The sequence below is a fragment of the Danio aesculapii genome, chromosome 23 (genome assembly GCF_903798145.1).
Source record: "Danio aesculapii chromosome 23, fDanAes4.1, whole genome shotgun sequence".
Classification (NCBI taxonomy): Eukaryota; Metazoa; Chordata; class Actinopteri; order Cypriniformes; family Danionidae; genus Danio; species Danio aesculapii.
Window position 1 is genome coordinate 2,776,698 of NC_079457.1, and position 14,425 is coordinate 2,791,122.

Below are 14,425 nucleotides of genomic sequence, written 5' to 3' on the forward strand. Positions count from 1 at the left end.
GGCGGTTCATTCCGCTGTGGTGACCCTTGATAAATAAGGGACTAAGCCGAAGGAAAATGAACGAATGAAACTGTCAGATGCATTTGTCAGTAAAACAGTAAGTTGAATTACACCGTGTCAACAAATCCACACTATATTTTAAAACCATTAAACAGCTATTTTATTTATTATTCAACCAAATATAAAATAGAACTAACCCAAACTGACAGAAATGAAACTAGTTTACTTTCTGATGGAGAACATTTCAAGCCTGGTTTATACTTCTGCATCAAGTGATCGGCGTGACCCATGGCGCATGCAATGTGCGTAGCCGTGCATTTATACTTCTGCGCGCTGTAATAACACTTCAGAAACACTAGCTGGCAGTAGGTGTTTATGTTCCACTGTGTCGAGTTTCTTCACTGGTGTTTTGTTTTTTCTGAACGCTACCTTAATGTACAAGTAACTCGCACATTTTGATGTTGGATCGGCGAACGTGCTACGACTTTAATTATGAGGTAAACACAAAACAAGAGTTTTCATCAGGAGCGCCTTCATGGCACACCACACTTGTAAACACTCGCTGCATCAGGTTCGCATAGCTTTCAACTCCGCCCACTCGTCAGCGCTACCAAGCAGACCAATCACACAGCTTGCGCTATGCATCGTTGCAACGTGTAGTTCCAATGTTTTGAGAGGTGCACGTCAACGTCGCCGACGGCCACAGCGAGGGCTATGCGTCCACGCGTAGGCTGCGCCGGAGCATACGCGTGTGCTTGATGCAGAAGTATAAACCAGCCTTCAGAATAAAGCTGGATCACCATTGTCAGAGAGGATGAACAAGCTAATGTAGTGGATAGAAATCTTTAATGCGCATTTTTACACAAATGTAAACTGTACAGAGCAATTTTTACACAGCATTAAAAACATAGTACATCAGAGTTCAGGTTTACTGCTTCATGTGCACAAAATCAGTAGAAAAATAGTCCTTAAAAAACCAAAACAGACGGAATGTTGCGCTGAGCGGCAGAAGCACAGTCATATGAAACACTGACGTGAAGAGAACATCACAGAAACACACACACTGTCCGTCTGAAACAACACTGAAATATCATTGGTTGAGAGTTTTCGAAGGTCCCGCCCACTTACAGAACCGACCAATAGCAGCAGAGGAAACTAACATGAGCAGCAGGAGCCCTTTGAGCAGAATTGAAAAATCGAAGGCTGTTTCACACCTGTAGCTCAAACACACACACACACACGCACACACGTATGTACGCACGCACGACTGTCTGTGGTGTTTATAATAAAGCATATGAAGGATCCGAGAGAATCGTTGTGAATCCTGCAGGTCTTAATGTGACCACACTTCACACTACAGAAGCTGATTGTGTGTGTGTGTGTGCGCACTCTGTCAAACACAGTACAGAATGTGACTGGAGTGTGTGTTCAAGTATCTATAGTGCCAAAGCTGTAGTGCAGACACACTGTACAGGCTAGTTTATCTGTCCACATGTTTATAGTAGGAACTTTAAAACACCGGCTTATAGTAGGAAACACTGTCGCCCTCTAGAGCCACTACACACACTCTCACTCTTCACACACACGGATTTCATGTTTTAATGGGGACTCTTCGTAGTTGTAATGTTTGTAGTGTACAGATTGTTTAGTGTGCACTGGGTGCACACACACACACACATTCTAAATCATACACACATTCCCACTCACACACATACTGTTTTCCTTATGGGGACCAAAATAATGTCCCCATATGGCTAAAAATGACTGGTATAACTATATTTGAGGGGGTCCCCCATATATGAGCTATGTAATGTAGTTAATACTGGGTGCATTCCCACACACATTCCCACTTACACTCATATCCTTTTTCCTTATTGGGGACCAAAATAACGTCCCCATATGGTTAAAATTACTAGTATTACTATATTTGAGGGGGTCCCCATATATGATCTCCATAATGCAGTTAATACAGGGAACACACACACTCTCTCAATCATACACACATTCCCACTCACACACACATGGTTTTCCTTACGGGGACCACAATAATGTCCCCATATGGTTAAAAATGACTGGTATTACTATATTTGAGGGGGTCCCCCATATATGATCTCCATAATGTGTTTAATACTGGGTGCACACACACACACTCTCTCAATCATACACACATTCCCACTCACACACATACCATATTCCTCATGGGGACCAGAATAATGTCCCCATAGTGTTTAAAATGACTGGTTTTACTGGTATACTTGAGGGGGTCCCCATATATGATCACCACAATGTAGTTGCACACAGATACACACACTGTCATACTCACACACATACTGCTGTGTCTGCCTGGAATGATCAGTGCAGCGGTTTACAGACGTGTAGTCCCAAGTCCGTCTCCATCCGTTTGTCTCTGTGTGTTTTTTACCTACAGCAGGTTAAATGTACGCAGGTAAATCTGTCTCTCGATCCACTCGGTGAAGTGCGTCACATTGGCGTAGACACCAGGGCCCAGGACCTTAGAGAAACACACGGAGCCCCAGGAGGTCAAACCGTACAGAGACCAGTGTCCATCATCCTCCTCGCAGACAAGAGGACCGCCACTGTCACCCTAAACACACACATATACACACTCATGATGCCACATGAATGCACACACTCATAATTTCACATGAAGGCGCACACACACACACACAAGCTCACTCACCATGCAGGAGTCGATAGTTCCGGCCTCGTATCCAGCACAGAGCATGCGTGAGGTAATGGTCTTCATGTCAAAGTAGGACTGACACTGAGACACAGAGATGATCCGCACCTCTCCCTCCTGGAGCTTAAACGGCACTGCAGGACGAGAGAATACTGACTCACTACAGACACCACAGACGCACTACTGACACCAGTCTCACTACTGATGTCACACACTCACTATTAACTATCTACAGACTAACTACTGAAAGTCAGATGCAACAGACTAACTACTGACATCACAAACTCACAATTGACACCACTGACGCCCCAGACTCACTACAGCCACCACTGACACTACAGATTCGCTACTGACACCACAGGCTCACTACAGACTCACTACTAAAATCACAGACTCACTACTGACATCAGATTGACTACTGATGCTCACTACAGACTTCCCAGTTACACCACAGATTCAATATAATCATTACTGACTCCACAGACTCACTACAGATGACACAAGCTCACTACTTATACCAGACACACTTATGACAGAATCAGTAAAGGCTAACTTCTGACACCACAGACTCACTACTGACATACAGACTTACTAATGAAGCTACAGCCTCACTACAGATTCACTACTGACACCACAGACTCACTGTTGATGCCGGACTCACTACTGACACCACAGACTCACTACTGACACCACAGATTCACTATAAACTAACTAGACTCACTATTGACACGACAGACTCACTACTGACACTACAGACTAACTAATGAAGCTAAAGCCTCACTACAGATTCACTACCGACACCACAGACTCACTGCTGACACCACAGACTCACTATAAACTAACTAGACTCACTATTGACACCAAAGACTCACTATTGACACCACAGACTCACTATTGACACCACAGACTCACTATGGATTCACTACTGACACCACAGACTCACTATAAACTAACTAGACTCACTATTGACACCACAGACTCACTACTGACACTACAGACTTACTAATGAAGCTACAGCCTCACTACAGATTCACTACTGACACCACAGACTCACTATTGATGCGGAACTCACTACTGACACCACAGACTTACTATAAACTAACTAGGCTCACTATTGACACCACAGACTCACTACTGACACCACAGACTCACTATAAACTAACTAGGCTCACTATTGACACCACAGACTCACTATGGATTCACTACTGACACCACAGATTTACTATAGACTCACTACTGACTAGGACTGGGTATCGTTCCAAAATTTTCGATACCGATACCCTAAATTCGATACCGGTTCCGAACGATACTTTTTTCGATACTTTTATTTTAAGAAATATATTTTAACGAGATTATTGTTTCAGGATGTTCGTGACACTTTTCACAGCAGGGTTATCTCGAAGACCAATAAACAAAGAAACAAAAGCACAAAATGAACAAAGTGTAGTAAACACAATATATTAGTGCAAACAGTTTTAATAAAGTTCAAGCAGTTTTAAGTCAATCAATTTTAAGTATTTGTGAGGCTTACTGCTGCTTAAAGGTTTAGTTCACCCAAAAATTTTAATTCTGTCATTAATTATCTACAAATGAAGATATTTTGGATTTAATGCAAGAGCTTTCTGATCCTCCCATGAATAAATCATTGAATAAAGTCATTTTTGTTTACTTTGCGCACAGAAGTATTCTCGCAGCTTCATATAATTATGACTAAACCACTTATATCGCAAGGACTTATGTTGACTATGTTTTTGGTTCCTTTCTAGGCATTGAAAAATGCATATCCAGTAAATCTAATCCTTCTCCACAGTAGAAAAGGCAGCAAACCTTTAACAATAAAATGTGTAACGGCCCTGTGGCATTCATCTTTCCTTACTTTGTTAATTTGTACTTTTTCTGCCAGTGTAAATGGATTATCACTTGATGGTCTCCTAATTCCAGGGTCAGCAGGAGCAGAGACTATAACAATAATGTGAAGAAAACATGAAAGCTAAACTGTTAATGCAGCCAAGGATAAGGACAATTATATTAGATAAGTTTAATGTGAGGTAAACTTCATCATTTACTGTTAAATTTATAGCATTTTAGTATCAACTTAGCCAGGTATTTAAAGCCATCGAAACAGTACATAACGTTACACAGCGTACGTTAGGTCAAAAAAGGATTAATAAATTTACCCCGCACAAACTATACTGTCAGGTCTTGATGCCCAATTCTGCATACATATGATACTGCCTATATCAGATTTTTTGTTTGTCTGTTTACACGTTCTTTAATTGTGACCCATATCCAATTCATGTCTTTACACTTGCCGTACAATTTACGATGCATGCATAAACGCGGGTTCTAGCAACTGTGCCACACTAGCCACGATGGAAGAAACGGTCTCGTTTATAGCTCTGCGAAATATGCTAAGCATTGTATAAGCAGTGAATGGTTCATTCCAGATTTACCCCCACGCAGTTTACGTAATGGTTTGGCCCTGATGTGTGCGTGTAGTAGAAGATGTAGCCTTTGCCTGTGTGCGCACTGGTGTTGTTGGAGAGAATAAAGTTGTTCTATGTGTAGCCGGCAGTGAGTGTATTATTAGCGACAAAAAGCAAAAGTTCGGCCAACTTTAAAATGATTTTGAGGCGGAGGAGGTGGGAAAGGGCCGTCATCGCAGCTTTTGCTTATGGTTTATATGCTGTATGTTGTCCTCCACCATTTAGAGGAATGTGTGGTTACGAGAGAGATCTCAGGTCTGGTGGGAGCAAATTGTGGCGACTGACCACTTTCCTCCATGTTTCCTCTGTTGTTGTTTACCGCGTCGGAATCTCCACACACGCTCTTCCTTATACATCATTAAACCGCGGAGAAGCACCACATTGTCACGTTTAATCATGATCAGAACAGAATGCCTCAATAAATCCGATCTGCCTATTTACATGACAGTCGCATTGTCACATATCCGATTTATATCTGATTTATTTCCACATATGAAGGAGACCTGAAACCGATCACTGAATATCAGAATGCATGCGTTTTTTTCAGTTTTTTTTCGGTCATAGAACTGATCCGATCTGTGTTGACAGTGTAAACAGGACCTTAAACTTAACTTTAACGCTACACAAGTAAGAAGTGCTAAAAGTTAACTGATTTTGTATGTCTGTTTGACAATTTGACTGATTTTGTATGTCAGTTTGACAATCTGACAAGCTCTGTGCGAGTGGGCGTAACCGCCGTAAACTATTGATTTTCAAGACAGCCTCGCCGCAGCCAATCACCAGCATTTGATCCGGGCACATTAAGGATGCAGGTTTTCTAGCTCACTGACGTTGACAATATTATTTCCTTGGGTATCGAAATTTGGTACCGAACGAAAATGTTTTTTTCGGTACTCGATGGTATCGAGACGATTCGGTCAGTGCTTAAAAAGTATCGAACTCGATACCCAGCCCTACTACTGACTTCACAGACTCACCATAGACTCACTACTGACATCAAAGACTCACTATAGACTCTCTACTGACCCCAGACTCAATATTGATGTCAAAGGCTCACTACAGACTCGCTATTGACACCACAAATTCATTACTGATACCACAAACTCACTACTACCACCGACTCACTACAGGCTCACTACTGACACCTCAGACTCAGTATAGACTAACTACAGACTCAGTACAGACTCACTACTGACACCACAGACTCACTAAATACTCGCTACTGACACCACATACTCAATACTGACACCACAGACTCATTACATACTCGCTACTGACACCACAGACTCAATACTGACACCACAGACTCATTACATACTCGCTACTGACACCACAGACTCAATACTGACACCACAGACTCATTACATACTCGCTACTGACACCACAGACTCAATACTGACACCACAGACTCACTACTGATGTATATGGCTCACTACAGACTCACTACTGACACCACAGACTCACTATAGACTAACTACAGACAGCACAAACACACTACAGGACCACTATTGACACCACAGACTCACTACATACTCACTCCTGACACCACAGACTCACTATAGACTAACTACAGACTCACTACTAACAGCACAGACTCACTACATACTCACTACTGACACCACAGACTTATTACTAATGTATATGGCTCACTATAGACTCACTACTGACACCACAGACTCACTAAATACTCGCTACTGACACCACAGACTCAATATTGACACCACAGACTCACTATAGACTAACTACAGACTCACTACTGACACCACAGACTCAATATTGACACCACAGACTCACTATAGACTAACTACAGACTCACTACTGACACCATAACCTCACTACAGGATCACTACTGACACCACAGACTCACTACATACTGTTGACACCACAGACTCACTACATACTCACCAGTGCCCCCCACAGACTCACTATAGACTAACTATAGACTAACTACTGGCACCACAAACTCACTACAGGATCACTACCGACACCACAGACTCACTGCATACTAACAACTGACCCCAGAGACTAACTATAGACTAACTACAGACTCACTATAAACAAACTACAGACTCACTACCGACATAAGACTCACTATAGACTAACTACAGACTCACTACTGACACCACAAACTCACTACAGGATCACTACTGACACCACAGACTCACTACATACTGCTGACACCACAGACTCACTACTGACCCCACAGACTCAATATAGACTAACTACAGACTCACTACTGACAACACAAACTCACTATAGGATCACTACTGACACCACAGACTCACTATAGACTAACTACAGACTCACTACCGACACCACAAACTCACTATAAACTAATTACAGACTCACTACCAATACCACAGACTCACTATAGACTAACTACAGACTCACTACTGACACCACAAATTCACTATAAACTAATTACAGACTCACTACCAACACCACAGACTCACTATAGACTAACTACAGACTCACTACTGACACCACAAACTCACTACAGGATCACTACTGACACCACAGATTCACTACATACTGCTGACACCACAGACTCACTACATACTCACCACTGACCCCACAGACTCACCACTGACACCACAAACTCACTACAGGATCACTACTGACACCACAAACTCACCACTGACCCCACAGACTCAATATAAACTAACTACAGACTCACTACTGACACCACAGACTGACTATAGACTCACTACATACTCACCACTGACCCCACAGACTCACTATTGACTAACTAGACTCACTACTGACACCACAGACTAACTACAGACTCACTACTGACACCACAAACTCACTACAGGATCACCACTGACCCCACAGACTCACTACCGACACCACAAACTCACTATAAACTAACTACAGACTCATTACCGACACCACAGACTCACTATAGACTAACTACAGACTCACTACCGACACCACAGACTCACTATAGACTAACTACAGACTAACTACTGACACCACAAACTCACTACAGGATCACTACTGACACCACAGACTCACTACATACTGCTGACACCACAGACTCACTACATACTCACCACTGACCCCACAGACTCACTACTGACACCACAAACTCACTACAGGATCACTACTGACACTACAGACTCACTACATACTGCTGACACCACAGACTCACTACATACTCACCACTGACCCCCCAGACTCACTATAGACTTACTACAGACTCACTACCGATACCACAGACTCACTACCGACACCACAGACTCACTATAGACTCAGCTGAAACAGTTACAGTTATAAAAAAAAAAGTTTATGATCACCTTGTGCTCATGTTCTTATATAACCCTCTCTAATGAAAACTAACTGTCATGAATGCAACCTCCACAAACAAACAGCATTTGTTTCAGTGTTGCGTGTCACTCACTGCGGTTTCCCACATGCCCCCAGCCCGTGATGTGGCAGTATTTGTCAGGTTTTGGCAGCTGACCGCGGCGTGGCAGACACACAGGTCGCACGTAACTGGTCACCAGCACCTCAGACTCCAGTTCCAGCACACTGATGTCATAATCCACCACTGCTCGATTGTAGCGTGAGTGAACAATGATGCTCTTGACTCGACGCGTTTGCATGTATGGAGACGGATGATCCAGATTATTTATGCCCAGAACCACCTTCCACACATCTGCACTCTCACGCCTGCATACAGGGAAAAACACACAATCAGAACACTGACCAGACTAGCATATTCACTCATACAGTACTTCCCTTACAAACAAATCACTGCAGTTTTTTAAAGGAATACTGCAGTTTTAGTTAACTTCTGAAGAGTCCAGTAGTTTGGTGTCCAAAATACTGCATTATTTAAGTATATTGCAGTATTACTGCAATACAACTGAACTACTACTACAGTACAACTACTGCAATAGTACTCAAGTGATACTACTACTACTATAATGCTGTAAAACTACTGCAATGGTACTGAAGTACTACAACTACAATGCAGTTCTGCTACTGCAATACAACTGAAGTACTTCTGCAATACAACTGCAGAACAACTACTGCTTTTCCTGCTCGGTGGACAATGGTTTCCAAATGAGGTTCCAGTACTTCAGTTGTATTGCCGAAGTACTACCACAATATACTGCATTGTACTTTTCAGAAGTATAACTAACTACAGAAATACATCTACATCTGCAATACATAATAAAACTAAAGTGCACTTTTAATACTTATGTACAAATCAATAACATAACATATCACTACATTGCCGCTCTCAGTTTATTTAATGTTACTTCTGCAGATTGTACTGTGTTTATACCTTATTATACTGCAATTTTGCAGTTGCATTGGATTTTGCCACAGTTATCCTTGCATATATGCTGCTGCTGTTGTACTGTTCAGTTCACTTTCAGTTCACTGTTGTACTGTTCATGTTCCATCTACACGACATCTTTAGGACCAGTCATCCAGAAACATGGATTTTCCTACCACTGCTATGCTGATGATAGCCAGCTATACCTCTCTTTTCACCCTGATGATCCCTCGGTTCCAGCTCGCATCTCAGCCTGCCTGTCAGACATTTCACACTGGATGAAAGATCATCATCTTCAGCTTAACCTCACGAAAACGGAAATGCTTGAAGTTTCTGCCAACCCGACTCTACACCATAACTTTCAATCCAGATGGATGGAGCAACCATTACTGCATCCAAAATGGTAAAAAGCCTTGGAGTAACGATTGATGACCAACTGAACTTCTCTGACCACATTTCTAGAACTGCTCGATCTTGCAGATTCGCACTCTATAACATCAGAAAGGTCCGACCCTTCCTATCTGAACATACAGCTCAACTCATTGTTCAAGCTCTTGTTCTCTCCAAACTGGACTATTGCAACTCTCTACTAGCCGGGCTTCCAGCTAACTCTATCAAACCTCTTCAGCTGCTTCAGAACGCAGCAGCACGAGTGGTCTTTGATGAACCCAAAAGAGCACATGTCACTCCGCTACTCACCCGTTTGCACTGGCTGCCAGTTGCTGCTCGCATCAAATTCAAAGCTCTGATGTTTGCTTACAAAGCGACCTCTGGCTTTGCTCCTTGTTATCTGCTCTCACTTCTGCAGATGTATGTGCCCTCCAGAAACTTGCGTTCTGTGAATGAACGTCGCCTCGTTGTTCCATCCCTAAGAGGGAAGAAATCACTTTCCCGAACTCTCACATTCAATCTGCCCAGTTGGTGGAATGAACTCCCTAACTACATCAGAACAGCAGAGTCACTTGCTGTCTTCAAGAAACGACTAAAAACTCAACTGTTTAGTCTCCACTTTCCTTCCTAATCTGTAACTGCCTCTCTGGCTATACCACGAACTGTACTCTCTCTCTCTCTCTCAAAAAAAAACATTACTAATGCTTTGCTTCTTAGACTTTACACACCTGAAACTTGTCTACAGCACTTGTTCACTGCTGCTCTTATAGTTGTGTAAATTGCCTCCTTGTCCTCATTTGTAAGTCGCTTTGGATAAAAGCGTCTGCTAAATGACTAAATGTAAATGTTCACTGCAGTTATTTATTATTATTATTTGTTTTTGTAAATAAACTCTTAACATTCTAATTAGAAAATTACTTGAATACAAAAAACATCCCTGAAAAAAGTACAAAATATTTTTGGAAGATGTTGAAGAACAAACCCCATAGGAGCACGAGTGCAGTACAGTTCTTACCACAGCATGGGCATATTAAACTACAGCAGCACCAGTGCAGTAAAGACAGCGTTTACTTGTTTTTACTCCAGTTTACTGCAACTTATACTACTGTTGAACTTCATTATACTGTATCTGAACAATGTTTATACTTCATTGTATTGCAATTTTGCAATTGTACTTGCTTTTACTGCAGTTATACTTCTTTATACTGCTGTTGTACTGCAGGTTTACTTCAGTTTACAGCAGTTATTTTATGTAAGGGTTATAAGCGCACAGACTGCTTCAAAGAAGATTTAGAGTAATACATACAGTTGAGGCCAAATTATCCAACCTGTATATAATTTTTCCCCAATTTATAATAATTAATAGTTGTAAAATAATTTTAGTTGTTTTAATAACTCATCTCTAATAACTGACTTATTTTCTCTTTGTCATGATGACAGTAAATAATATTTGACTAGATATTCTTCAAGACACTAGTATTGAGCTTAAAGTGACATTTAAAGGCTTAACTAGGGTAATTAGGGTAAAGTTAGGGTAATTAGGCAAGTGATTGTATAACAGTGGTTTGTTCTGGAGACAATCCAAAACTAATATTGCTTAAGGAGATAATAATATTGAGCTTAAAATGGCTTTAAAACAATTAAAAACTGCTTTTATTCTAGCCGAATTAAACAAGACTTTCTCCAGAAGAAAAAATATTATAAGAAATACTGTGAAAAATTCCTGAATCTGTTCAACATCATTTGGGAAATATCTGAAAAACATCACAGGAGGGCGAATAACTTTGACTTCAACTGTATGTATGTTAATGTGTGTGTTTGTGTGTGTGTGTCTCACCCCTCAAAGCAGTGAGCTACAGTAAGTGCCCACTTGTTCCCGATGAGGACGCAGCCGCAGATGTGTCCGCTCGGGTCACTCTGCAGAGAGCACTGCCACGGCCAGCGGCCCGGACGGCTCGTTCGGCCTCCCAGAATCCTCTTCACCAACCGAGCAGCGGGCCGACGGCCACACTCTGAAGCACACGGCCAGCAGATGAGCAAACGTGTGTGTGTGTAGGGATGGACAGTATTTACAATGCATGTATTTCAGATACATCCTGTTAACCCTTGTGTGCTGTTAGAGGTGTTTTCATCCACTCTAGGCTGATTTGGGGTCTAATTTGGCCACAACTTTCTCTGTGTTTCAGCAAATGGAATGATTTTTGCAGACAAATCTTATTATGACACATATTTTTGGGAAAATGCTTTGAAATTTGCTACCCTTTGGTTATGCTGGTGGCTGTTTTTGCTCCATTGACTTCCATTATAATCACATATTTGATCGAAAAGCCATGACAGCATATGATCATGCATTCTTGATTGTTGCTAGTTTTCCCTGTTGGGAAGAGGTAAATGTGTCATTTTACTGTTGCTCATCAGTTGCAGTACAAAAAAAGCTTAGTTTCTGGTTTAAAATGATCTGGTTATTTGGAGTATACAGGGTTCTTACATATTTTCCAACTTCAAATTGCACTTTTCAAGCACTTTCAAGGTGCATTTTTATGTTTTTCAGCACCTAATAACCACAACAAATGACATTTATATTTGCTGTCTTTACTTTTTCACATTTAAATCCATTGTGCTATTTTAAAAAACACAATATGACATTTCAGCTTAAATTGTTGAATAATCTGGAGCATAGATTTATTGAAATAGTTCACCCAAAAACCGTAATAAAAAAAATAAAGTTCAGTTACTGGATGAGGTATCGTTTTAAGTTTGGTCTCTTTCTACCGAAAGTTGATTTCTCAAAAAATGAGCTTACAGTCAGATTGTGTTTGGGTGTAGCACCAAACTGTCATGACCAGTCGTTTGTTATATTTCATGTGCATCGCTATTCAAAAGTCATGTAACAAATTAAATCAGAGAATATTCCTGCTGCAAATTAATGAACTGTTCCTATGTCAACCGTTTCGAAAATCAGTCACTAAATATGGAAACCACAGTTTGTAAGCTTTCATCAACATTACTTTTTATTATTATCAATATTACTTTAGGTTAGGACTAAGGTACTGTTTTAACTGTATGGCAAATGTCCCACCTGTCATGGTTTTCGTTATGTGTGAAATGCATTTTAAGCTAAAAGGAAAACCACTCCGTAAGATAACGAATTATTACGAAAGTAATGCAATTTCAGATTCAAGTAGGTTTAAGCACTTTGTCCAAAAACCAAGCACTTTTCTAACCTTGAAAACACTATATTAAAAATCAAGCATTTTCCAGGATTTAAAGCACCCGTACGAACCCTGAGTATAACGTGTGCGGGAGTGTGAGAGAGAGCTTTGTGCACTTACCTTGATATGTCTGAGAAAATCAAAATAAGCCCCTCAGCTCTCAGAACACAGTAAACACAGTGAGTGTATTTCTGCACACACACTATAATCTGCTGTTTACTCCACTGAACTCCATATAAAAGCCAGAAACTTGTTAGCACAGGGCTATCTAAAGAATTAATGCTGACAACTGATGATCAACAGTAAAAATAACACATTGCATCTCTTCCCAACAGGGAAAACCAGCAACAATCAAGAATGCTTACATCCCACAAGGGTTAATGAATTTCCATCACCTGTAAAAGGACGCACATGCACGTTCATTCACAATTAGCATAACACCCATCTATAACTTACAACTACATAAGTCGTGTCTACAAAAGTGAAATGGTATATTCTGGACTCCCTACTAAGTTTTGACTCCCGAATATTTCATAAATAAGGAGCCAGAAAGAAACTTGCAGACTTTTTCGGAAGTTCACCAAAAAGAGTGACCACCTACTAACATTTAAAATCTGAACACTTACATCAGAGCAGCTTTAACGCATGTTTTACACCAAACATAAGGAATTATTTACAGATTTGCAGTTCATTTTTTTATATTGTGTGTGTGTGTGTGTGCGTGCATCAGTCATACACACCGTCTCTTGTACACTGCAGCGAGATCTTCTTGTATGATTGACAGCTCTGCCTGCAGACAGGAAATGATGCGAATCAGTGTGTCGTCTGATAGATTAAAAGTACGAATTCCAAACACTCAAATTACTGTAACTGAATCGCTTTTATCAGGAACTACTTTAGTACGTACTTTAAAAAGTGTACTTTAATTAGAGCAAATGTTTAGTGCTGTATTTGGACTATTTTCCTTCAACCTGCAGCCACTACTTTATATGTCTATTTTTCCTTGTCTACTGTGTAAGAGGCTAAATGATCATATGCATTTGTTTATATGACAAAACATGTCTTTTTGACTCAAGAAGGTCCATACTGACTCCAAAGGCAGATACGGATAAGATCAGCATAAGAATATACTACAGTTATTTATAGTAGATACTACAGTGTTTGTTAACCATACTGACACTGACAGCTCCATTAGAGATAGAGATGATGCACAATCAGCTGAAATGTTGCTGGAATTGGGCGATATATATTGCATCACTAATTTCAACAAATTGGTCAGGTCCCGACAACATCAAGTCTCCCAGATCAGGGCCTGGTGTGTGGACTTTGGGGGTTTTACGATGTG

At 40.9% G+C, this 14,425-nt stretch overlaps 1 protein-coding gene across 1 annotated transcript in view; it reads right to left on the reverse strand.

Moving 5' to 3' along the window:
• Positions 1-1,881: 1,881 nt before the first annotated feature.
• corin (corin, serine peptidase) overlaps positions 1,882-14,425 on the reverse strand; it is a 65,405-nt gene continuing 52,861 nt past the window's right edge. Inside the window, exons 19-23 of the mRNA XM_056449512.1 lie at positions 13,821-13,870; positions 11,706-11,880; positions 8,591-8,862; positions 2,702-2,835; positions 1,882-2,605 (exon numbers count right to left, since the gene is read on the reverse strand). Coding sequence (XP_056305487.1) covers positions 2,423-2,605; positions 2,702-2,835; positions 8,591-8,862; positions 11,706-11,880; positions 13,821-13,870 — 814 coding nt within the window. The 3' untranslated portion in view covers positions 1,882-2,422. The remainder of the gene's footprint in view (positions 2,606-2,701; positions 2,836-8,590; positions 8,863-11,705; positions 11,881-13,820; positions 13,871-14,425) is intronic.